The sequence below is a fragment of the Crinia signifera genome, chromosome 2 (genome assembly GCF_055691185.1).
Source record: "Crinia signifera chromosome 2, ASM5569118v1, whole genome shotgun sequence".
In the NCBI taxonomy this organism is placed as follows: Eukaryota; Metazoa; Chordata; class Amphibia; order Anura; family Myobatrachidae; genus Crinia; species Crinia signifera.
The window spans coordinates 27,563,050-27,590,617 of record NC_139218.1 but is presented as its reverse complement, the minus strand read 5'-3'; the positions used below and the strand labels follow the sequence as shown (position 1 = coordinate 27,590,617).

The 27,568-nt window shown below is 46.1% G+C and overlaps 2 protein-coding genes across 2 annotated transcripts in view; one reads left to right on the top strand and one right to left on the bottom strand.

Moving 5' to 3' along the window:
- The window catches only part of SCAF4 (SR-related CTD associated factor 4), an 82,183-nt gene extending 70,846 nt beyond the window's left edge, over positions 1 to 11,337 (top strand). The window contains exon 20 of the mRNA XM_083171850.1: positions 7,382 to 11,337. Within this exon, the coding sequence (XP_083027976.1) occupies positions 7,382 to 9,240 (1,859 nt within the window). The 3' untranslated portion in view covers positions 9,241 to 11,337. The remainder of the gene's footprint in view (positions 1 to 7,381) is intronic.
- Positions 11,338 to 17,198: 5,861 nt separating this feature from the next.
- SOD1 (superoxide dismutase 1) lies at positions 17,199 to 24,114 on the bottom strand. The gene is made up of 5 exons (XM_083171852.1): positions 23,958 to 24,114; positions 20,189 to 20,282; positions 19,663 to 19,732; positions 18,992 to 19,106; positions 17,199 to 17,459 (listed from the first exon to the last, which is right to left on the bottom strand). Exons 1-5 carry the CDS (start codon positions 24,021 to 24,023, stop codon positions 17,352 to 17,354), a joined length of 453 nt encoding a protein of 150 aa, XP_083027978.1. The 5' UTR covers positions 24,024 to 24,114; the 3' UTR covers positions 17,199 to 17,351.
- Between the last annotated feature and the right edge of the window lie 3,454 nt (positions 24,115 to 27,568).

Sequence of the window (27,568 nt, the reverse complement as noted above, 5' to 3'; positions counted from 1 at the left end):
GAGTTGAGGAGCAGCAATAGCCTTTTCTTTTATAGAATAGGTGTTTTTTTACTAAATCCAATTGTTTCGCTGTGCCCTTCTCCGTACCTCTAGAAGTAAATGCCACCAACAGCTGCAGCTTTTTATTTATTTTTTGGGAGAGGGAACATTGTGGTAGATAAGAATTCATCATTATATGGGGAAAGGTAATCTCCCAAATGAACACGACTGGATCTGAGGTATACAAAGCTATTGTGTGTTATTAAATCCTGTTACTATAGGCCTGAAAGTTTGTTCCTACATAAATGATACCTAGGGAGCAGATGTAGCGTATTACGGAAGTTTGCATTGCTTGAATTCACATTTTATATGAAAACTGTCTTTTTTAAAGTATTTGTTTTCTTCATAATGAACTGCAGAATGTTTTCACTTCTCGGACACGAAATATAATAATTCTGCATAAATACAATCTTACACCACCTCATCGGTGGTCATTTAAGCTAGCACATATTGTAGGAAAACATTGGGCTACCAATTGTAACCTATCAGAGCACACTTCTTCATGTAGGTTACGTATCAAGCAAATTATCTGGTTGGTGCAGGTTACTGCATTTCCTGTCCACTGATTTTTTTCAAAATGCTTCCTAGAGAGAGAACTTCGATACTAACACACATAGGATTATTAATTGCAAGTGATGATCGTGGTGGAAGCCTTGGGTGAGATTTAATAGGATGAGAGATTCAGAAAGTGATAGATTTGGTAAGGAATCTTAAAGCGGCAATCATTTACACTACAAAATCAAACTGGCTTTGCAGTGTAAATGATTGCCACTTTAAAAAACTGGAGATTTCTTACCAAATCTCTCACTTTCTGAATCTTTCATCCTATTAAATCTCACCCCTTATGTCTTTGTCTGTTTAAAATTCAGATTACTAACCCTAATCCCTTCTCGTACCATCAAATTGAAACCATATATGAAGTTAATATACATAGGTTATTGGGCTCTACTCACCCCCAACATGGATTGTGGCCAGTGCATATGAGCTACTTCAGGCCTTGTTGCCTATAGAGTTCCTGGATTCTCTTGTGTAGAAATGTTGCTATTGTGGTGTATGGCTAAATTCGCGTACATACGTTGTAAACTATTACTCAATTTGGCCCTTTTGAGCGACATCGCTTAAAATATCGCTCACTGTGTAGTGTGAATGACACACCAAAGAATTTTCTGGGCTGTGCCTCCTCCCCCCTCCCCTCCGGGTTTTGTATTAATGTCTCCGGCACCGGCTTATGACAAGCCGGCTGCCGGGAGCAGGGCCAGGCAGTGGCTGATTGACAGTTCAGCGGCGCTGCCGGACCCGGGGAGAGAGTGGTGGGGTTTTTTTTTAGGGAGCGCTCCCCATAAAAAAACTCCCAGTGGGGAGCGCTCCCTAAAAAAAAACAAAAAAACACTGAATGGGTTAAATCATGTCCCGCCACCCATCGTCTGTGCATTCTGCTTAATTATACATATGGTCAAACTACTAAAACTACTGCATGCTCAGTGGGAAACACACTAGCATCTCAGATTGATATTGTCCGACAATATCATTCAGTGTGTATGTGCTACATCGTACACCTGCCGGCACCACTTCTATAGTTAGCAAAGTCGGCGGTGGCTAGAAGTGCCCAGTGTGTACGTATCTTCATGTAGGTGGTCACAATTAGGCACAGTTTATCAGATAACTAGCAAATGACTTCTATCTGTAGATGCAACCTCTGTTCTGCTGTGGCCAGAAAATGGTAATGCACACAGGACATTGGAGTATGTAACAGAGCACTCTATACCGACCTAACAGGCCTGTCTGTTATCATTTTCATGGATAACATCGATGTCCCTGATCCTTGTCCACTGCTAACCCTGGGAATTGGCAGGTCCATCAACCCAGCAAGTTTGTGGACCCAGGATGTCAATCCTAAATCCTGGTTTGTTGCTTGTGCAAATTGTCTAAAATGTGTTACTGTTCACTGGTCATGTACAATCAGCAGAGACTTTCCTTCCAAAATACTGTACCCTAATCACATTACAAGATAGAGGTTCAGGTTCCTTCAATTAGGTTTCATTCTGATTCCTCAGGTTTTAACTTGAGTGAGGCCAATAGTATAGGACGATCAATGCAATATGCGATGCATAAACTATTTCTTGAAGATTGTTTGCTTCTGATGTGTAAGTATTCTATGCATTACATGCCCTCTAGGTGAGCTACATACACATAAGTTAGGTTACATAAGGGATAAAGATTTCAGTGGGCAGTGTAACACTATATATTCTACACAGTTAGGTCCATATAAATATGGACAGTGCATATTTTTTAAAATTTTATATGTTAAAACATTCAAGATACAGTTATATCCTTTATATAGTTTTAACTATTAGACTATCCGGTTTGGTTTGAGGGTATTCACGTCCAAATTAGAGGCAGGGTTTTGGAATTATAGCTATTTAATAAGTAGCCTCCTCTTGTTCAAGAGATCAAAAGTAATTGGACATTTGACTCCCAAGCTGTTTAGTGGACAGGTCTGGACTGTTACTTTTGTTATTACTACATCAATTAAGCAGGCAGTAGGTGTAGGGTTTCTTCCAAGTGCGATATTTGCATTTGGACGTTGTTACTGTGACCCTATAATACAGTCAAAGGAGCTCTCCATGCAAGTTAAACAGGCTGCAAAAAAAAAAAAAAAATCTTATCAATGTGATGGTGGAAACTTTAGGAGTAGCCAAATCATCAGTTTGGTATATTCTGAGAAAATAGGTACTGAGGAGCCTGGCCACACAAATGCTTGGATGTCCAAGTCAACAGTGGTGGTTGATCGCAGGATCCTTTTCATGGTAAAGCACAACCAGCCAAGTGTAGAACAATTTCCTTGAGGCATATCGTTATCTAAGTACCATAAAGAGAAGACTTCACGCAAGCAAATACACAACTAAATGCAAACCATACTTGAGCCTCAATAATAAAGGGCAAAATAAAATTAAAAAAGCCTGCCTAGTTCTGCAACAGAATTCTTTGAACTTTTATGGTGCCGTGAGGTCCAAGGTTAGGAAACACTGATAGGGATATAATGGTTGTTCAGATTGGGCCACATTTAGCCAAATTGATTGGACAGCACTTCACAACAAGAAGCAATGACAATAACATAATTATTTGCACGCAATTCACCAGGTGCTATCTCCCTGGAATACAACGCAATATGCAGAAAAAGAAGGGAAGGAATGTGGCGCTCCAATGATGGGAGAATATGCTCAAGGATAGCAACCGGACAGTGGACAAATATTACACCATGCTTTGGTTAGATCTTGCATATGGTTATATTAGGATCTAGAGAACTCCATATTAGCATATGTAAGATCTATCAAAGCATGTTGTAATATTTGGCCACTGTCGGACACTATCTTTGAGCATATTCTTCCAACAGTGTGGGAGAATATAGACCTAGACCCATGAACAAACTATAGCTGAAGACAGGTGGCCAGTATGCTGGCTGTCAGAATACCAATGGTGGCATCCTGATAGAGGGAATCCTGCCAGGGGGTCTGGTAAGTATATTTTCCTTGCCCTGCCCCCCACCCTAACCCTCCCATTCTACAACCTAACCTGCCCTCCCTCTCAACCTAACCCTTCCATAGCCTTACCCTACCGCCCCTGTCTAAGTGCCTAAACACTAACCCTCTCTCCCACAGCCTCTCATCTTCCCCACAGCCTAAAGCCTCATACATACTAGGTGATCTTGTGAACAATATTGCTCAGAAAGGGGCTTCTGAGTGCTATTGTTCAAAATATAGTCTAGTGTGTACACTTAATATTGTTAACTATGCACACTCCTGCGCATCGTTCATGATGAATGCAGGTCAACTTGGCAATCTAGCTAAACAACCTGCATATTAAGCAGGCCCCGGTGAAGTCACTAAACTATATCGGTGGCCCCGTTGTTTAGTGTGTTTGAGGCTTAACCTCAGGTCCCCCTCTATTGTCTTAACCTAATATATCCCCCTCCCCCCAACCCCCCTTAGCTAATGCTAACCCATCCTGTTTACTTACAATCGGCATGCTGGCAGTCGGAATTCAAGCATCTGCATCTCCAATGATGTCCGCATTATGGTGCCGGTCTTCTGGCTGCAAGTCGTAATTCCAGCATTTGTATTCTGACCACATCATCCCTAGTGCGGGACTACCAGCTGCTCTAGGTGTTGGTCACCAGATTACATTTTTTGGGGGAAAATGTTCATGCTTTATACTGTGATAGTATTATTAATGCTATAACTGGAATTGATATACAGTCTCGTGCATATTGCCTCCATAGGTGTGTAGCTGAGGGCTGCTAAGTACATTTTGATAGCTGATAAGTCTTTTTATCACACATACGTGCTTATACCGTGACGACCTTTGACATTTATGGATCTATCGTGTTTCCCCGATAATTAGACCTACCCCGATAATAAGCCCTACCCCAGATTTGGAACATTTGTCCAAAATAAGCCCTCCCCCGAAAAAAAGACCTATGAAATTTCCCATAGATTTTTTTACAGTTAAAGTGTAGCCCTGCTCAGCCCCGCTCACCTCGCCTGTACGGTAATACCGCGGCTCCCGTTTCCAGGGATGCATTGCGGTAGGCACGGCGTGACGTCACGCCGCGCACATCACGCAGCTGCTGAACAGTACAGCCTGTGCAGCACACAGCGCCGACGAATGTGTTGGGGCCATCAATACCGTACCGTACGGAGTTCCGGTAAACAAACAGGTTTGGGGCCATCAAGAATGTGGGGGCATGTGGAAGATGGATGACTGGGTTCAATTTTGAGATGGTGGACTGGGGCATGTTTTAAAGGAGCACTGGGGCATTTTTAAAATAAGCCCTCCCCGAAAATAAGACCTATGGTCTTTTTTGAGTGAAAAAAAAATAAATAAGACAGTGTCTTATTATCGGGGAAACACGGTATATTTGCTAACCACTTTGCTTCCAAAGCTGACAATCATCCGACTGATGGATGTAAAATGGAAATAGATGAATGGTAAACCAGGCTGCGTAACAGCTGAATGTATCATTAAACCACCTACTCCTAGTCACTCAGTGCTGGATTTGTATATCCCGTCTTCACAAACATTCCCAGGGCTAATAACTGTATTTTATGTAACTTTTTAATTCCAGTACTAGATGTTTCGGAGGCATCCTGTCACATGGTTGGCACGTGAGAGAGTTTGTTTTGTTGGGTTTTTTTTTTTTAAGACTCTTTTTCGTACTATGCCATCCATGCGGATTACCATTGGGAATGTTAGTCCAAGTGAGCCATGCAAGTAGTAGTAGTTAGTTTATTTATAAGGCGCCACAAAGTGTCCGCAGCGCCGTACATAGCAAACAAAAAAACTAATTACAAGGTAACGTACAGTCTGTGTTGATAAAATACAGCATAAATAGGGGAATAGATGGTAGAACTAAAATCAGCATCAGTTCTGAAGTAGGTGTCGAAGTTGTCGAGGAGACTGGATGAAGTAGAGGAAGGGAAGAACAGGACAGGAGCACAGGTGAGGTAAAGAGGTAGGGTGAGTACGTGAGGAACGAGGGCCCTACTCATAAGAGTTAACAGACTAAAAAGAGGTGGGTGGACGAACGAAAAACAATAGGCTAAGTAGGAAGGATGGGAACAGATGGAGGGGTAGGGTAGGCAGGATAGGATGAGCGAAAGAGGTTAGGAGGAGGAGGGATAGGCTAGTCGGAAGTAGTGGGTTTTGAGGGAGTGCTTGAAGGAGGTAAGGGAATCGGAAAGCCTGATGGGTGGCGGGAGGTTGTTCCAGTGCAGGGGGGCAGCGCCAGAGAAGTCTTGGACACTGGAGTGGGAGGAGATGATTAGGTGAGAGGTCAGGCGGTGGAGTGAAGAGGACGGGAGGGAGTGTGGATAGAGATCAGTGAAGATCGGTGATAGGTAAGGAGCGGTGGGGGAGGAGAGAGCCTTATAGGTGGTGGTGAGGAGTTTAAAGAGAACTCTGCAAAGGGAACATTCACTAGTTTTGGAGTCCATTTGATGAAATAAAAAATGGCACCAAAAACCCCATAAAAAGGGCACTCCAGAGCCATAATTTTGATGAACTAACAATGTCATTTTGTTCAAAAACTCCCTCCACAGTGACTGAGTCCTAAGCCGTTCTCTGCGCAGATAATGTGTTCTAAGTTTTATTGACGTCATTATTTGTAAAGACACTATACTGTATACATGAAATTATTTATTTATTAACAGTTTCTTATATAGCGCAGCATATTCCGTTGCACTCTACAAAAGGAGGAAATAATAAAATAAGAGACTTTATGTACTTATCTATATTAAATGATGGCTAGAATCTGGTTGCTACGAGCAACACAACCACTTGTCTGTTCAAACAAGCTCTGTGGGGTAATTTTACTAAGATGGGAGTTCTATTGAAGCTCGGATGATGTCCATACCAACCAATCAGATTATATCTATTCTCTTCTAGAAGGTGCTAAATAAAGAAGTAGACTCTGGTTGCTAGGGGCAACATCCCATCTTTAAGAGAACTCTCATCTTAGTAAATTTACCTGTGTGTGTGTGTGTGTGTATTATAATATAGCAAGCACTCAGAGGGGGTATTCAATTCTTGATCCTGACTGTTAGGACTTCCCAACAGTCGGAATCCCAGTCGTTTTCGATGGCTTCTGACAGTACATCGACGGTCTGTATTCAATGTACCGAGTGTCGGGAAAGTCCTGAAATTGACACATTTTAAAAAATGGTGACTTAAAGCAGACCAGTATCTTTTTATGGGCAGTGCAGTACCTTTTGTTACAGGATTTTCTACAACATCTGCGTAATGGTGGTTTGGGTGCAGTAACTGGTTCTGCAAATTGTACCATCTGCGCAGCAAATGTTCTGTGCATTCCTGAATCCCTATGTTTAAAATAACATTTTAATTTACCGCAAAGTATTTGGTGTGAGCTAAGGTATAGGACAGGGGTGGGTAATAAGCAGCCTGTCAGCTGTTGATGTACTATACATCCCAGCATGCTTTGCCTTAGGTTTGCTATTTGACCATGCTGAAACTGATGTAAGGCATGCTGGGATGTGTAGTTACTCAACAGCTGGAGGGCGCTTATTGCCCACCCCTAGTATAGGAGATCATGGCCAACTGCATGCCACAATCTTTGAAACGTTTGCTCATAACTCACTTTAGAATGTATAGTTCCAAAGGTTCTGTTAATGACATGCTTGTTTTGTTTTTTTTCTTAATTTTCAAATTAGTATCAACATTTTCTAAGTAACTATTTTTCTTATGGTTTAAAGTTTGATTAAGAATCTTGTTTTATTTTATGCCTTTTTATTTTACATCTGGTAATCTTTTTCTTTTTTTATTGTAGGTTCTTCACATGGTGGTCCATCCCAAGGATCTCAGACAGGAGCTCCTCCAGGGCTATCCCAGGGCCCGCCAAGTTTATCCCAAGGGCAAAATCAAGGTCCTCCTGGTCCATCTGGTCCTCCCCAGGGTCCCTCTTCACCACACCAAGGAAGTCCAGGCCCTGGTCCAGACCAAGGAGGTCCAGGCCCACATCAAGGCGGTCCTGACCCTGGCCCTCACCAAGGCGGTCCTGACCCTGGCCCTCACCAAGGCGGTCCTGACCCTGGCCCTCACCAAGGCGGTCCTGACCCTGGCCCGCACCAAGGCGGTCCTGGCCCGCACCAAGGCGGTCCTGGCCCGCACCATGGCGGTCCTGGCCCGCACCATGGAGGTCCTGGCCCGCACCATGGAGGACCTGGCCCCTACCAAGGAGGGCCTGGCCCCTACCAAGGAGGGCCTGGCCCCTACCAAGGAGGGCCTGGCCCCTACCAAGGAGGGCCTGGCCCCTACCAAGGAGGGCCTGGCCCACACCAAGGAGGTCCTGGCCCACACCAAGGAGGGCCTGGCCCACACCAAGGAGGTCCTGGCCCACACCAAGGAGGGCCTGGCCCACACCAAGGAGGGCCTGGCCCACATTATGGAGGTCCTGGCCCACATTACGGAGGCCCTGGTCCACACCAAGGTCCTCAGGCAGGTCCCCCTCAGGGGCACACAGCAGGAGGCCCACCAAGTCCTTTAATGGGATTGCAGAGTCCATCAACGGGTCTTTTAGGAGCAAGACCAGGATTAATACCACTGCAAAGACCACCTGGAGTCCCCCCACCTCACATGCAAAGATTTCCCGGAGTGTCACATAGACAAATGCCTCCCCACATGGCACACAGAGGTCCTCCTCCTGGGCCTGGTGGTTATGGTAGGCCACCACCTCATGGAATTAGAGGTCCTTTTCCACCTCAGGGCCACTTTGGAAGACAGGGGGGTCCAGAAGAGAGAGGAGGTAGGTCATTTAGAAATGATAGGCATGGATTTAATCCTGACAGAGGGGATAGGCATGGCTTTAATCCAGACCGAAATGAGAGGCTCAGGTTTAATCCTGAGGCAGGTGATGGATTTAATCCTGAGATAGATGAGGAGCCTGAATTTATCCCTGAGGTAGATGAGGAACCTGAATTTAATGCTGAGATTGATGAGGAGCCTGAATTCAACGCTGACAGGCCTGGATTCAATCCTGATAGGCCTGGATTCAATCCTGATAGGCCTGGATTCAATCCTGATAGGCCAGGATTCAATCCTGATAGGCCAGGATTCAATCCTGATAGGCAAGGCTTTAGACCTGACAGGCAAGGATTTCCGTCTGAAAGACCAGGCTTTAATCCCGAAAGGCAAGGGTTTCACCCTGATAGGAACGATAGGCAAGGTTTTAATCCGGAGAGAGAGCGGTTTGGAAGGAGATCATTCGGAAGCCGTAATGAAGATGAGCGGGAACACTTTGGCAACCGTTTTGATGAACGAGACCACGAACGGCCAGGGCGTGGTAGAAGAACTTGGAGTAGAGGAAGCCCTGAACGTGACCGGCTTAGGGACTCTGAGGAGAGAACCAGATGGTCAAGTGGACGAGAAAGGGAGCCTCGTAGAGGACTACTGGATCTCCCTGATAGCCGAAAACACAATCTGATCGAAAACCACGAGCCTGCAAGTGGTAAAAAGGAAAAACCTGAAAATCCTGTTCCTGAGCCTAGTAAAGAGAAACCTGATTCTTCAGAGCAAAAGCCTGCTGAAGTGAAGACACCCAAGCCTGCTGAAGTGAAGACACCCAAGCTTGCCTCACCAGCTGCCCCTGCGGAAAAGGAATCTGGGTCTAAATCAGAAACTGCCAAATGAGACTTGGGGTGGAATCTTGGGCAGAGCTTCAGACTTGTACATTTTGCTGTAAAATATTTGCTTCTAATTGCCATCTCTCGGTATAGTTTCTTAAGAATTGTAAACTAATTGGCTTTCCTTCTATTTAAAATGGTTACGAAATGCTTTCAACATCATATTAAAAGTAAGATAAATATAAGCCTCCCTTGTTTTGCTGTAACTTTTGAATTACCTGGTTTAATAAGGTAACAGTTTCTAGATTTTTTTTTTTTTTTTTTTTTTTTATGGGAGATCAACAAAAACACATTTTAAGCTCTTGGAGAGAAAAAAAATTAGTAGTGTGTTTTTAATAAACTCTATTTTCGTAACAATTTTTGTGTCATTTTTAGTCCTGGGGGGCGAGGGAAATGAATTATTTAGGTTTGGCTTAGTATTCATCCAGGTTGAACACTGTAAGGGGTGAGTTGGGTTATTGAAAATTTAGTTTGTAGAGATCAAATTTAGTTTTTTGCTGTATTGGTGTTTAGCTTTTAGTTTTATACAACGAGGTTTGAAATATATATTTTTGGAACACAAAAGTATACTGAGCCACATGTGCTCTTATAGACTATTTATTCATGTATTAGAAAAGGCAATACAGGTTGAGTAACCCTTATCCAAAATGCTCACGGCCTTAAGCATTTTGGATAACGGATTATTTCGTATTTTGGAATATTTTTCTATTTCAATGAGTTATCTTGAGGATGGGACTCATTTGCCAACACAACAACATTTATGTTCTATAAACACATGAAATACACACATGTTTTATTTGTGCATGAAACACTTCTTCAAAACATAAAACCAAGTTTATGTATCTCAAACACTGAGCAACAATATTGTTGCACATATTTAGTGCCAGTTACACATTATGTCCCCAGTAGTGCCAGTTACACATCATATCCCCAGTAGTGCCAGTTACACATCATGTCCCCAGTAGTGCCAGTTACACATCATGTCCCCAGTAGTGCCAGTTACACATCATTTCCCCAGTAGTGCCAGTTACGCTTCATGTCCCTAGTAGTGCTTCATGTCCCCAGTAGTGCCAGTTGCGCATCATGTCCCGAGTAGTGCCAGTTGTGCCCCATGTCCCCAGTTGCGCATCATGTCCCCAGTAGTGCCAGTTATGCCCTATATTGCCTGTAGTGCCAGTTACGCTCCATGTCCCCAGTAGTGGCAGTTGCGCATCATGTGCCAGTTGTGCATCATGTCCCCAGTAGCGCATCATGTCGCCAGTTGCGCATCATGTCCCCAGTAGTGGCAGTTGCGCATCATGTCCCCAGTAGTGGCAGTTGCACATCATGTCCCCAGTAGTGGCAGTTGCGTATCATGTCCCCAGTAGTGCCAGTTGCGCATCATGTCCCCAGTAGTGCCAGTTGTGCCCCATGTCGCCAGTAGTGCCAGTTGTGCCCCATGTCGCCAGTTGTGCCCCATGTCGCCAGTAGTGCCAGTTGCGCATCATGTCCCCAGTAGTGCCAGTTGTGCCCCATGTCGCCAGTAGTGCCAGTTGTGCCCCATGTCGCCAGTTGTGCCCCATGTCGCCAGTAGTGCCAGTTACGCTCCATGTGCCCTGTAGTGCCGTTTACGCTCCATGTGCCCTGTAGTGCCAGTTACGCTCCATGTGCCCTGTAGTGCCAGTTACGCTCCATGTCCCCAGTAGTGCCAGTTGTGCCCCATGTCCCCAGTAGTGCCAGTTGTGCCCCATGTGCCCAGTAGTGCCAGTTGCGCCCCATGTGCCAGTTGCACCCCATGTGCCCTGTAGTGCCAGTTACGCTCCATGTGCCCTGTAGTGCCAGTTAAGCTCCATGTGCCCTGTAGTGCCAGTTACGCTCCATGTGCCCTGTAGTGCCAGTTACGCTCCATGTGCCCTGTAGTGCCAGTTACGCTCCATTTTCCCAGTAGTGCCAGTTGTGCCCCATGTCACCAGTAGTGCCAGTTATGCCCCATGTCGCCTGTAGTGCCAGTTATGCCCCATGTCGCCTGTAGTGCCAGTTATGCTCCATGTCGCCTGTAGTGCCAGTTATCCTCCATGTCGCCTGTAGTGCCAGTTACACATGTGCCCTATAGTGCCAGTTGCGCTCCATGTCCCCAGTAGTGCCAGTTGCGCTCCATGTCGCCAGTAGTGCCAGTTGCACGCCATGTCGCCAGTAGTGGCAGTTGCGCGCCATGTCGCCAGTAGTGGCAGTTGCGCGCCATGTCGCCAGTAGTGGCAGTTGCGCGCCATGTCGCCAGTAGTGGCAGTTGCGCGCCATGTCGCCAGTAGTGGCAGTTGCGCGCCATGTCGCCAGTAGTGGCAGTTGCGCGCCATGTCGCCAGTAGTGCCAGTTGCGCGCCATGTGCCCAGTAGTGCCAGTTGCGCCCCATGTGCCCAGTAGTGCCAGTTGCGCCCCATGTGCCCAGTAGTGCCAGTTGCGCCCCATGTGCCCAGTAGTGCCAGTTGCGCCCCATGTGCCCAGTAGTGCCAGTTGCGCCCCATGTGCCCAGTAGTGCCAGTTGCGCCCCATGTGCCCAGTAGTGCCAGTTGCGCCCCATGTGCCCAGTAGTGCCAGTTGCGCCCCATGTGCCCAGTTGTGCCCCATGTGCCCTGTAGTGCTTTTAGCAAAAACAAAAAACGTACATTTCATAAACGATGGTTTTCAGGAATAATTTGGATAACAGATATCAGGATATGGGTTACTCAACCTGTATTTGCTTTAATGACCATTGCTACTGATCAGTAAAAAGTCCAGAAAATTAATTTCTTTATTTCTAGAGTTTGGACAAAGTTGGGAAAACAATACATTTTCAAGTAGTTCTCGTCATTTTTAGCCCAGCCGTGACCTATGAGTTTTTTCTCATGTCATTTTTTGTAAGATGCTCAATGGCCTATAATATTTTTTTTCTATTTTTCTGCTCATCTTAACATGTATTCCTGAAACTAGTGGGCGGTCCTGTGCCATACAGTCAACTCCGTCCTTGGGCGTTAAATGAACAACGATATGTAAAATATTTAATGTTGTGTGTAAATCGATCAGGAACAGCGCACGGCTGCTGACTCTGTAGCCCAATGATTGTTGGAGTTCTGACGGTTACTTCTTAAAGATGACAGGTTGTCAATGCGCTTTGTCCAGGCCACTCTGTGAGCGAACTCCATATTCTGGAGATTACATGCAAACGTCTGAGTATTGGCGCATATCCGAACTGCAGGGGACGGTCTGCCCAGAGCCGTGAGGGTGTGGTTTCTGCAGCTCTGCTAATTCAGGATGGTTTATTGCAAGAGTACAAATGTAGCATTAACTCCTTGTATCTCTTATCCACGCACACACACATCCGTCATGTCACCCCATGAATCAAATCAGGGGACGGACGGACACTCTGCCTCTAAGGGGGTGGATTATTATATAGACTATGTGTAGATAGTCCAAAGGTCGACAAAGGTTGACATGACATTTTCCTAAATTTTCTGGTGTCTGTGTAGGCAACTGTCAATATGGACCCCCAATTAGTGTAGCGCTTTTGCTTGCCATGCTTCCGGCCTGGCGCCTCACTTTGCACACTGTCCCATCCGCATGGATTACCGTTGACAATGGTAAAGTTGTGGCCCAAAGCAATGCAAGCCAAGCGCGAGTATGCATTACACAAATTAGAGGTACATGTTTACATGAACACAGAAATATTGACAAAATCTCATATTGACTTTGTCTACCTATTGACTGCCTATCTAGACAATAGGACAGGGGTGGCCAAACCGGTCCTCGAGCTCTACCAACGGTCCATGTTGTCCAAATCACCTAGCTGGTGCACAGCTGTAGTCATTACTAACTGTCACATTCCACAGATCACCTAGCTGGTGCACAGCTGTAGTCATTACTAACTGTCACATGACCCAAATCACCTAGCTGGTGCACAGCTGTAGCCGATACTAACTGTCCCATTCCCCAGATCACCTAGCTGGTACACAGCTGTAGTCGTTACCAACTGGCACATTCCCCAGGTCACCTAGCTGGTACACAGCTGTAGTCGTTACAAAAGCTGGGTACACACACAAAGATTAATCTGTCTGGTGGGAACAAAACCTGGAAATTTATGGGAGAAAATGATGATTAATCAATTGCTCCCAAACACTGGAAAATGGATAAAAAATATTGTTCAATTTTAATAAGAAATCTGTACTTATGTAATAGCAGGGAGCCCATTACGTAATTTGCGTAGTGGTGTATTGAGAATACCAATACACCACTATGCTGGCTACGTAAATGGCGTAATTTACGTAGTTGGAGCTATGCTAATATATAATGGATCATATCCCCACTATCCACGTCATACCCCCTCCCCATTATCCACGTGAGTGTGGAGTTAATTTTATAAAGTGTGGCGAGCGGATGTGGATATGCTGGGCTCGCTGCGCTCACCACGCTTCGGGCTCAGTGACTCGCCACACTTTATAAAATTAACTCCACGCCCACGTGGATAATGGGGATATGATGTGTGTGTGTGTGGTGCTTTATACTTAGATATCCCCGGCAGCAGCGTTGCGCTCCCCCTCTTGTGTGAGCCCCGATGTCAGCTCCCTGATGTACGCAGTTAGCGTAGTGCCGCTGGGGGAGCAGGGAAACCATGTGATGCTCCCCCAGCGGCAGTGCGCTGAATTATGTACGCCGGAGTGATGTGCCGCCCACCCTTCACCGTCGGACTGATGTGTCGCCACGGATCGCCGCCTGCCCTTCGGTGCCCCGCCTGCCACCCAGTAAGTACAAAGGCAGATTAGCCGGGTGTCCGGCTACGCTGACAACGTAGCCTAAGCTACATTGTCAAAGTAGCGTAGCCGGGCGCCCGGCTAATATATAAGTACCAAGAAATCAAATGACTTTCATGTATCTGTATAATTACTATTGTTTGTTTTTCCAGCATTTGGGAGCAAAAGGTCGAGTCTCATACGCTCCCATACATTGCCAAATATTTGTTCCCACCAGATAGATTGGACAGATAAAACTAGGTGTGTACCCAGTATAACTCACATTTTCAGGTTGCCTGAGGCACATGAACTGTTGGTAGATCTTGAGGACAGGTGTGGCCAGTCCTGGTATAGAGATCTACAGCAGGCCAAACCTGTCCTCAAGTACTATTAACAGTTCATGTGTCTCAAGCAACCTGTGGATCTATAGTAGGAATGAATGCAGCATGTATGAAAATGTGAGTTAGTAATTACTACAGCTGTGCACCAGCTAGGTGATCTGGGGAATGACAGTTAGTAATGACTACAGCTGTGCACCAGCTAGGTGACCTGGGAAATGTGACAGTTAGTAATGACTGCAGCTGTGCACCAGCTAGGTGATCTGGGGAATGTGACAGTTAGTAATGACTACAGCTGTGCACCAGCTAGGTGATCTGGGGAATGTGACAGTTAGTAATGACTGCAGCTGTGCACCAGCTAGGTGACCTGGGAAATGTGACAGTTAGTAATGACTACAGCTGTGCACCAGTTAGGTGATTTGAAAAACATGAACCGGTACAGCTTGAGGACCGGTTTGCACACCCCTGCTCTATACAGATCTATGACTCTTACTTTACTACATGGAGTGTGGCAGATGTACAGGCGTGTGGATAAAAAGCTGAATTCATATAGGGAGTTTGTGATCACCGCAACGAACACCACCCTGTACACAACAGATGTCTGTACATCAGTATCTCTCCAGCTGTTGGTGAACTACACCATTCCCTGCTAGTTTTGCTATTTAGCAATGCTAAAACTGTTGCAGGCCATGCTGGAATGTGTAGTTCAACAAAAGCTGGTGGGCCAAAGGTATATAAGCTCTGATGGGCCACTGTCAGAACTAGCTGATAACAGGAGCTTGTGCCCAGTCACTGCCAAACTCAGTATGAAATACCTGTAAGCATAGCAATACAACCTCTAGGTTTAGGTGGCCTTTAAAATATTATGTTTTCCATGCAACCCTATTCCCAAGTCAGCTTTCCATGTTTCTTGTACAAATATTTACAGCAATGTGCAAACATGACATTTATGATTGAAGAAAGAAATGGTATATACTGGTTTTTACATACAATTAGTATTTTTCTGAAGATAAAGCTTGCTAAATTTCATCTACAACGAAACAAGTACATAGATGGTCTGTTATTGTACCTGTACGGTAGTTTTTTGTTTTTTTCCTTTTAAAGACTGAAAATTAATTGTAAATTATAAATAAAAATGAGCCTATGGAAACTGGTGGCATTTCTCTTTTGTTCTTGTGAAGCAGCTGCTTATGTTCGTATAGAACTGTCATGTGCTCCTTCTCCGGACAGAGGGCTCCCAGTAATAACTGAACCAGTGCTGAAAGTTCTTCTGTGAAGGTGCGAGGAAAGCTTTTATTCAAACCCTACATCAGACTGCCTAAAGGTGCGTACAAACAAGCATAAAAATCGCTAAGCGACCATATTGCCAGAGATTGGAGGGTGCACCCTCCCATTTTCAGCCCCCTAATGGTCACTGGTCGGAGAACCAGCGACTTCCCCTGCCTCTTCTCCCGGCAGTAAGTCATTTTCATCAGCGACCGTCGCTGATGAAAACAGAAAACACTGAGCGATTTCAAAACAAGTTGAATTTTGTGGATGACCTGATGCAGTCATTAGGAAAATGAGGCTTTACCCTGATTAAACTTAAGTGTATGAGACCCATTGCAGAATAGAGTTTACTTACATAAACAATCACATTTGCTGTTTATGGATTAAAGATCATTCGCCAGTATCACAAATGTTTTTATTTTTTCAAATATTACTCAGCTATTTTTGCTGAAATGCACCAAAATCTAGTGAAATGGGCGATTATTTGCACCAGATGATTTCTATATGAATGAAACATTGGAAGTATCAGAGTAGAAGCTACCCTTTATTGTAGGGCCCCAAATTTCCTTCCAGGGTGCTTGTATTTTTGGCACCCACTAGTCTATGCCATTTCCCATCGCTGTCAGAGAGGTGAGTTAGGTGCTATTTGGAAACCCACTTGAGTCACAGCACTACAAATAATCCTGAATTCTAACCAGTCCCACAGCATAAATAGTTTAGGCCAGAGGTTCCAAAACTGTGCTGTAGCTGCATGGGGTGCCTCAGGTTGGTGGTCCAGGATTCAAGTTATTTATAGTCAATTATTTTTGGTCAAAACCAGTGCTGGGGGCTTCCAATCATAAACTATGTGTACAAACAGAAGCAACTCATGCCCTTTACCATATAACTGATCCCCAAGGATCACAATGTACTTCCTTTTATATGTGGTTTCTACATTTGTGGGTGGGGCAGGGGCTAGAGTGATACTCTAGGGTACCCTGATTCAGTGGCGGAAGTTCATCCCAGCTGCCCGGAGGCAAGATGAATATTGGTGCCCCCCCCCCCCCAAAAACATTATATATATATATATATATGAGATATGAGAACTCAGCCACAGAAGTGTATTTGATGGCTTTCAATTAATGGATTTCAACTGGCTGTGGTTGAGAGGTGCCCCCTTGAGAGCAGGAGCCCGGCGGCAGATGACTCCATTGCCTCCCAGAGTTCTGCCTCTGCCCTGATTCAAGAAAGATTGGGAACCTCTCGTTTAGGCCATAGAAGTATTTGGAGGTCATCCAATCATTAGCATTATGCTGAATTAAATGCCCACATAACTGAGTGTAGTGTTATTATTGCACTGCCAGGTAGCAAAGAACTCCACTGCCTCCCGAGCATAGTAGCAATATATACCATAACTAAAGTTGACACTAGTAGCAACCAGTGGATTTTCTTACGTTTCCAAAAGGATTTCCCATGTAATAGATCAATCCCGTTTCAGCAGTTGTCTCATCTTTACAATGATGAGAGAACTGACTTCTAGATCAATTTTCCTATTAATTGACGATATAATGGACGAAATATCTATGAGGCCATTGTCCAGAATACACTAGTCACTACAACAAATGAGCACAGGCAGCAAAACAGTTTCAACAGTATTTTATAACAAAAATGATAATGCAACAGTGGCTGAGAACTGGGGATGCGATAGTCATCGGGAACTACAGGTTCACATAACAGATTTGGGCGACTGCGTCAGATAGGACTGGGTAATGCCAGACTGCAGCGATTTAGATTCATGGGCAGATGCCAATGACTCCACAGGCCAGACGCCCTCCTGCGTTCCCAGTCACCAGACTCTCGCTGTTACCACCTTTTCCCAGGTCATCCTCTTTCTCATGGACCTGGATGAAACAGAATTAGGAAAGGGTACATGTTACACAATGCAGAAGTAGCAGTTTCAGAAACTGGCCAGCAGGAGGCAGCACACAGTACAGCAATACCCAATATATCGGTATCTGCTTTCCAGATTTGTACTTTATGCAAGATGGGTGCAAGGAAAGCGGTGGCGTAAAAAAAAAGCTGTAATCATTTCAGAACCAGACACACGCAGCTTCAAGTACCACAGTATAGCCATGATCCCAGCCCAGAGGTGCTGTTATATAGTAATTGTGCAGAATGTCCATACTACATCATTTTGCCCTATCTGCACCAGAAGGTGATGTGCAGAACTATGCATGGCAGTGATAGAATACACCGTGTGCAAAGCTAGTTCTTCAGACAGAATGAGGCCACTGTCCTTTGGAGACGTGCTGGTAGGGGTAAATTTAGAGGTTGGGCTGCCCTCATGTAACCCTCATGGTGGGGGCAGTACGGACGGTGTAATGGTTAGCATTACTGCCTCACAGCGCTGAGGTCATGGGTTCCATTCCCACCATGGCTCTATCTGTGCAAGGTTTGTATATTCTCCCCGTGCTTGTGTGGATTTCCTCCCACAATCCAAAATATACAGGTAGTTTAACTGGCTCCCAACATAGTTAACCATAGAATGTCTGTGCGCATGTACATGAGGTATGGAACATAGATTGTAACCCTGTGTGCCTATTAGCCACCAGAGCTCTCATGCAAGAGAGCATACTACACCCTCCCCCAGCAAGTGCCACTACTAGAGGCCTGTGCCTCACGCCTAGTGGGAAACCCACCATTGCTTGCCAGCTTGTTTTGGGCCAGTTCTCACCAATAGGAGGAACTTGCCAGCTACGAGGTGCCACAGCAGCTCATCACAAACAGACTGGTACCATAAGCAAATATGGTACCCCTGCTAAAGCACTGTAATCAGTCACATGTACCAGTCAGAAGAACAGTGTAGTACAAAGCAAGTTCAAGTAAACAATATCCATCCCACTACCCAAGCATGGGCCCTTAGACACTGGGGAAGTCTAAAGCTTTCTCCAATGTGCGCGGCGTATGTTAGCAGTGCCTGGACCACCACTGGTCTCATCCTCAGAAGATGAGCTTCTGGAACCACTTGACCGTATTGGAAGGCAGCAGGGCAGTAGTTACTGACCCAGAGAGACACTGACTTGTAGGAACATCATTAATAAAATGACATCCATCAAACATGGTGGTACTTTGTAGCCCCGTCTAGACTAAACACTGGAACAGATGCAGGGACCAGAGGCACCCCAGCACTGTGCTCAATGGTAGTGTGGTACTCCGCTCCTTCCACTGTCACATGACCCTGCCTCATGCAAGCCGCTATACTCACAGGGGACATGTTTTCTACAAGGCCAGCTATAGCATCTTCTGATACACTGTCCTGTGACCTTAGAATCTCATATTGCTCTAATGAAAGAGGTGCTGATGCGCACATTTTGGAACAGGCCGTGTGAGACCTGGGTGGCAAAGGTATGAACATTACATGAGCAGTACTCACCACCGCTGTGCGTCCTACAACAGAGTCCGGCCCATTCAGCTTTATCATCTTGTCGGTCAGTTTAAATTCAGCCACTCCATCAGTGGCGACGACATTTCCAAGGTCCCCAACGTGTCTGAGGGAGACAGAAAAGGTTAAAGATGGATCAAACCCAAGCACGTTTTCCCATTGTATATAATGAGATGCTGTAGCCCAGGGGAAAGGTAGGCAACTAGTGCTACGCCACCTACTGTGGAACCACACATCCCAGCCTGCCCTGCCAGGTGAAGCATTCTCTAACAGAAAGACTAAGGGCATGCTGGGAGGTGTAGTCCCACACATTGCCTACCCCCTATTCTAGTCTTTCCTTCCTTTGTTAAAGATCATACCCACACCCTTGGGCACTGCCAGCTTAGTGTGTTAGCCCACCATGCACACAAAGGTGGCAGCCAGTATGGACAGCATCAGTGATCAAGTACACAGCCAATAAGATCACTAGAAGCTAGTGACATCACATGCATGAGTGAGGTTACCAGCCAGTGGCTGGCATCTCACGAGTACTGGCTCCGCCTACAAGATGGCAGTTTCCATGGTTACATAGCTTGACCTACAGCATTTAAGCCAATGAGGGACCAGGTGACACTGAGCATTTTGAGCCCCACAAGCATCTACAGTATAAGACTAGCAATTACCTTTCCACATCGCTTGGCCCACCATGGGTCTTGTTATACGGGTTGAAGTGTGGACCTGCGCTCATACAGCCTGCGGATACAAATGCACAGTTCTATTTAGTTCTGAAAAATCCAAGAAGCAAACAGGTCATACAATCTGTGCCAAATGTACCATATCAATGGCTGCCGGGTAAGGACAAGACGTAAACAGGCCCTTCTTAAAATGGCTTATTAACTTGCGCAGCTAAGGAAGCCATTTTTGCATGGACCATATATTCACAAGACTTGACCATCCATGCACTAGGATCAGACTGGTGACGAGTATTGGGCAGGAGTCACTGGTTTCTTGCAAAGTGACAGGGTGAATACTGATATCACCCACAAAATGGCAGCCTGCACTGTAAGGGACAGGTTTACTTAAACACCACTTTGATTCTAAAGCAAACACAACAAACTGCTGCAGGGGAGGATAGCTAGATACCCACCCACACATTTAGGTAAATAGCATCTACAGGCATGCAGCTGTATTCAGTGTACCAATACTTACCATTAGTGTTATCACCATAGACATGGATATGAAAGCCATGATTCCCATCAGTCAATCCAGAGATTTTACCGGTTACAACAACGTGATCCCCTTCCTGAAAACAGTGAGGGAAAACAGTCATCTTCTATGGAATATAGGATATAGTCAGGTGACCAGGTCTAGCCAAAATACGTATGCAGAAGGTTAATGGGTAGTCATTCTAGCAAACAAAGATAGTAACCCTAGGGTCACTCTGTAGCGCTAGTCGTGCTAGATCTTAATTCTCGATTGGTTAGTAAATTAATTATTTGTTCCACATTCAATATATAACAGCAAAAAGTTCAAAAAAGATCAATCAGCCACTTAGTATGGTATCCACTTTAACTGTGCAGGATTTTGCTGCTTCTTATTTAGGGAGTGCTGGTCCCTTTTAGAAGTAGAACATGGAAAATAAGTGTCAGAGACCACCCCTGGTGAATCCGCAATCCTGCTCAGTAATTTGAATGTCCTTACAGTATTTAGTACAAAGTATAAATCATTTATTTAAAATAGCACATAATGGAAACCTTCCATAGAACAACAATTAATTACAATTGTGCACAATATAACATACAGACAAGACAGACAACATATAACATATAATAAAAGCTGGAAATAGCTGGGATTGCTGTAACAGGCGGAGAAACGAGTTTTTGAGCCCTACATGCTGCTGGTCCTGCATTGTATCCTGTCAGCGCGTTACCTGTGGAATACAATTAACCATCTAGCTGGCTGGTCCAGCAGGAGAAAGGTCCCCAAACAGCCTTTTCCGGAGTGCAATTCTGGTAAATCAACTGAGAGACTGACCTGAGGTTATCCCACCACTGAAAGCGCAACTACCAAAGGATCTAAGTATATGCAGGACTGGTAAATGAGAAATTCACTGCCTCTAATAGAATCAATATACAAGCCTCATATATGCTCTAATTGATTGACTGAAAAAAACGGCAATCCCAGCTAATTCCAGCTTTTATTATATGTTATATGTTATATGTTGTCTGTCTTGTCTGTATGTTATATTGTGCAAAATTGTAATTGTTGTTCTATGGAAGTTGTTTCCATTATGTGCTATTTTAAATAAATGATTTATACTTTGTACTAAATACTGTGAGGACATTCAAATTACTGAGCAGGATTGCGCTTCTTAAAGTGCCAGACACCCCTGGTCTCTGACACTTATCTTCCATAATCATTCTAGCACCCTGCTCCTTTCAAAATCAGTGCAGTTCCTCTTACCCGCCTGGTATGTCACTAATGTGGTGCTTCTAGCACAGCTTCATCTGTATCTTTGCTGAAATACAGATCATACTGTGTTAGAAGCACCACTGCAGACTCCAACAACCCCAGGCAGGAAAGAACTGAAAAGGTGCTAGAATGTACAATAATGACCAATAATCCATTTCTAGGACTGCATGGCGCCATGAACCCCCTACCTCACGTGTCACTTCAACATGGCAGATCAGAAACCCCTCAGCACAGCTTCATTTACCATGCCCAAACTGACACTTATACAAGATCCCTAGTGGGAAGTGGCACAACCTTTGGCATGCTGTCCAAAGCCACTCCCAGCCCAATAGTGTTCAGCCAACATACAAGGTTCACATCCCTGGTGCTGGAATAAGCCGGACATGCAGTGTTTGCTCCACAGTCCAGTTACAGATTACATATTCTGTAACAGCACCAATGTAATCTATGGGCAGGTGGTACATTGCTATCGGGGTACATTCTAGGTATAGAAGTTATTTACAGACTCACAGCTAGATCAGCAGCTATGATTTTACATATGACCATACAGTGACCACAGTGCCGTATAAAGATCCTACTACTACTACTACTACTACTATGTAACCCTAACCGGAAAGGCAGGTTTGGTGCAGTGGTTACTTCTGGCCTGGGGGGGGGGGCACGGCACAGTGATCAGCCCATCTACCACAGTGCCGGTCCGGTTTGGCCACCTCTGGGTAATGTGACAGCTTGTGTCCCAGCAGAATCAGAAAACAGCACGTGACAACTGAATCTTCCCTTTATCCATGTGATTTCAGTCATCTGCTTAACTACAGTCTGGATTAGATTAGTAACCAGGATCACTTATATTGGTGATGAACTGACTCCCGCTACAACACTTTACCCAGTTTTACTAACAGAACACAGCTGCTGCTTAATAGCTAACACTCCTGTAATGTAAGTTATATGTATGTTATAACTGCTATTCCACATTATTACCCAGGACTGTCAGCCTTAGCAGGAACCACACACTTACGCTGCGCTACAGCACATGCTGAAGTTGCATCTTGTATTCAGAGTCCACACTGAGGGCCTAGAGTGACATCACAGACAGACTGGAAGCATGGCACGCACATCTGACATTGCTAATCAGACAAAACATTTGCAGTGAAGCGGAATGCCCGCTACTGCACAGTATCTCTGCCAGTGGGGTATGGAGGGATTCTGCATAGGCCACGTAGGATTGTGGTTCTCTCTGCCAGGGCAAATGTGTGGTTTAAAGCAAACAGTGACAATTCAAGTAGTTTAAAAAATAAAAGTGCCGAGTCACTGTTACACAAACCACACACTCCACCACCAGCATGCATCAGGCGCTGCAGGACAATCCCTTAGGCACACCCGATATCTGACAGGTGGCAACGCAGACCTGTACTGAATAGAAGTACACAGGCAGCATTGTGCGTGCTGTACTAGTTAGGTAACCCAGCTACTAAGTTATGCATTATGCAAGTACAGCTTACCAATGAGAGAACTGCATGCATGTACTGTATGCATGACAGCCTATACCACACACACAGCAGCGCATGCAAGGAGAAGACGTGGTAAAAGCCACTATAAAGGAATATAAGGCAGCAATTATCACTGGGATACAGACAATACAGTATAGACACTAGAAACCTGCACTTAGCAGTATCCCATTACACCACAGCTCGGGGTAGCACAAGTCCCAGGTTACTCATTCGCCCCAGGGCAGTGTGTGACCTGATGGCAGACAAGTCCAAAGGGCATTATGTGACGTCTCAGTGCAGAGCTTAGAGGCCCAGCAGGGGTTCTGCAGAACAGGCGGCACTGTGACATGGCAGAGCTCTACAGTAATGAGGGGGGGTGAGGTGCAGAGCAATGTGCAGCACAACATGTCGTGGCAGAGCTCTGCAGCAATGTTGAGGGGATACAGTGCAGTGCAATGTGCAGCACAACAGGTGATGGCAGAGCTCTGAAGCAATGGGGGGGGGGGGGTAGTGCAGAGCAATGTGCAGCACAACAGGTCTAGGCAGAGCTCTGCAGCAATGAGGGGGATAAGATGCAGAGCAATGTGCAGCACAACGAGTCATGCCCTGCTGAGGGCCTGCAGCACAGGCTGGGACATGGCATAGCTCTGCAGCAATGAGGTCGGTTAGGTGAGCAATACACAGGAACCCATGCTAGTGGCAGGGAGAACACCTGCCAGTGCCAGGTACACTAGAGTGCATCAGGACCCTGATAGCTGCCACTCAGCCCCCATGGAGGGGTGCCAGGGGAGGGGCAAGGGCTCAACACAGTGCAGGAGGTGTTATGTCACCAGCAGCCACAAACTCAGCAGCAGCACATACTACTACACACAGCGGCACTGCAAGGGGCACAGTCACATGCCAATGGACAGAGCAAACATAGGGGCACGCTGGAACTTGTAGTCCTGCTGCCATACACCACCAGGGACATGACACACAGCTAAGCCGCCAGCGCTCCACGGGTACAGGGCCATGCTTGCCTCCTGGAAGTGCACCACGCCTTTGGTCTCGCCGGAGCCCTGCAGTACGCACACCGCCTTCGACATGATGCTCGCTGTCTGACTGCTGCGACCCCGTTGCTGCCCCGCCTCCGGGCGGCCGCTCTTATCTCATCTCCAGGAGGGAGAGCTCTGCGCAATTAGCCAATTGGAGAGTCGCCATCCCATTACCGCTCTGTCCGCCGGCCAATCAGTGAGGAGACATTCCGTCACCGCCTTATATTCCGGCCAATCGGGGGTCGCCCCCCACTCACGTGACCAAAGAGTGACAGCCGCCGGTCGAGGTGATTCCGGGTGATGTGTGTAGAAGGCGGAGGCGGGTTCCCTCCCCCTCATGTTATATAAAGTTTATAAACACCCCCGGGCGGACAGGTAACGGTATGGTTAGGTCTAAATTCAAGTGGGCTAAGGGACCTTCTCACGTGACAGGGGAGGAGCAAGAGATCTAGTCATCCTGGTTACTAAAGGCAACCAGTGGTGGAGTTGATAGTGAAGGAGCACGCCCACCCCATATGTTTATATTCCTCCATAGCACCACCTCCTACTATTATACACCTCTCATGTGATACACATCCATCCCTTTACCATTTCCATATTTACCAAAGTGCATTTAATTAATCAAAACTTGTTTCCTAGCACGGCGCCCAGATATTCTACGTACGGCACCGCAGGGAAATCGCATCACATCGCATCGCATGGGCCATTATAGCGGCATGCGAAGCGATGCGATTTTTTTTATGTCATTTTTTTATTATTATTTTACACAATATTGCACCGCATGTCCCGCAAAATCGCATGCGATTTTATAGGGTGTGAGATGCCATGAAATTAGGTATACAATAATATGATTGTATGTCCCAAAAATAGATTTAACGCACCCCCCCCCCCCCCCTACTATCCACGCCACCCCGAAGTGTGGCCAGCGGCGGAGGAACGCGTTCTCTGACTTTTTTCATTACCCCACTATCCACGTCGGCGTGGAGTTGATTCTGTATAGTGTGGCAAGCGCAGCGAGCCACCGAGCCTGAAGCGTGGCGAGCGCAGAGAGCCCCGCGAGGGGATGCCGATTACTTTACATTTATTCCGCGTCCGCTCGCCACGCTTCGGGCTCAGTGGCTCTGCGCTCACCGACGTGGATAGTGGGGTAATGAAAAAGTCGGAGGACGCGTTCCGCCGCCCCTCGCCACGCTTCGCGTTGGCGTGGATAGTGGGGGGGTGCATTAAACCTATTTTTTGGGACACTCATATGATTGTATACATAATGTCATGTCATCACACACCCTATAAAATGACATGCGATCGCATGTGATTAAAAATCACATGAGAGAGCCATGATTAAATTACATAGGTAAATCGCATCGCACATCGCATGGCCCTAAAATGGCCCATGCGATGCGATGCGATGTGATTTTCCTACGCAGAATAGTATGGGAACGCCCAGTGTTTGATAGGCTTCCCTATGAAAATGCCGGGCGGGCCAATGCCTGCTGAGTGCGGGCAGCTGACGTCACACGACGTTAGTCACCTGCCCCATTCTCATAACCATAACCTTCCATGCGCAGGGGGAGGAGCAAGGTCGGGGCATCCCTTTAATAAGCGCAAATATGAATTATACAGGTTCTTGACTGCACATAGGATGTACTGACAGTTGGTATGGTTGGGAGCTGTCAGAGTTCATACCAACTGTCATTACAGACTATAATGAGCAGTCAAGAACCTGTGTAATTAATATGTGCGCTTATTAAAGGGATGCCCCGGCCTTGCTCCGCCCCCTGGGCATGGAAGGTCCTTTAGCCCACTACAATTTAGCAATGACCATGATTGGTTGGGATGGTCATCAGCGTGTTCTTCACCTATGTTGACGACGGAAGTGCAAGTGATTATCGATGGGAGCAAGACATTTTGTTGATGACCATCGAAGGTTTTGGCAATCGATGGTCATCCCTTTTCTATCTATTTATTTACAGTATCTTATATAGCGCAGTGATTAAACAAACCGACATGGAGGTAGGAGGGCCCTGCTCGCAAGCTAACAATCTATAATTTCTATAAAAATAGAAAACCCTATTTGGTTATGCTGTGCAATCAATGTAGGGAAGCCATCTGTCTCTCCCCATTCACTGGCAAAAGTATTCTACATCAACCATAAACCATCAATAATTATGAATCATCGATGGTTGGTGTACTACAGCTGGGTCAGAGCAACGTCGCATCATCCCGGGATATGTAGCTGATCATTACTTTATCTCCCATGCGATTACTTTATCTCCCATGCGATTATTGTGGCCAATGACACCGTGCCCAACACAGCCATCAGAAATTGTTGCCCGGGACTGACAAAATAGCCCCCCCCCCCCCCCACACACACACACACACACACACACACACACACACACACACACACACACACACACACACACACACACACACACACACACACACACACACACACACACACACACACACAAATATTGTTACACAAAAATATTTTACAATGTGTTCACACTGCCAGCATGAAGAACACAGGTTTTAATTCCCGGGTGAAGCAGTTCTACCCGGTAATTTGCCTTTAACACAGGTTTTTTTACAGTGTTGGCCTACCCGGGTAAAAAGCAGGGTTAGAGACCGAGGAATTTTGACACGGGTTGAACCGTTTACACTGAAAACCTGTGTTAAAAGGCAAGTTACCAGGTTGGCATGCTTGACCTGGGAATTTGTCTAGCAGTGAGAATGGGGTAATAGTCAGATATATTGCCTGTACCCCACTGGTCGGCGCCATCAATTTGATAAAAAAATATATATATAACTAAGTGACAGCAGAGGGGGCATGAGGTGTTACTGCGTTCCTTCAACATATTTTTTTTAAAGGTACGCCGTACTACGCTATACCCTCTTACTTGCGCCACTGATTACAGCCTGCACTGTCACACAAAATCAGCAGACAATATTGTTACAGCCTGCTCCAACAACCAGCCCCAGCCCCCTGCTAAACATTTTGGTGCCATGTGCCAGAAAAGGAATTGGTGCAGCCCCCCTCCACACACCCACACACATACAAAAAATAAGGACAGTGCGCTCCAAAGGCGCATGGCAAAAATGTATGACGTGGCGCAGGGGCTTTTCACACATTAGTACCTCTAGCGTCTGTCTCTGTGTCTAGCGGATGCTTCCTATGAGTGGGGAGCGGTGGGCAGCAGGGGACCCATGGCTGTGTCCTGTGTTGGGGGGCGGCGGCAGATAGCAGGAGACCCATAGGTCACGTCGGCCTGAAGGAGGCTGCTGTGTGCAGAGGCCAGCGAGCGACCCGCAGCCTTCCGCAGAGTATAGAATGCGGCTCCGGTAGGCGGTGTGAGGCACTTTCTGGAAGAGTGTCCCCATAGTACCCCCCTGATGGCAGCCCTGACCGTGCACCGCGATGCGTAATTTTTTTTCCCAATTGCACACACCATGGTGGCCCTGTGACGGGGTCTGACTGGGGCCTGGAGGGACCACCAAAGATATGACGTGGAGGGGGCCATGCATAAGAGGCTTAACTAAGCATTAGGTCACGGGAACAGGTCCCATCTCCTGAGGCACAGGAGCGAGCACAGCAT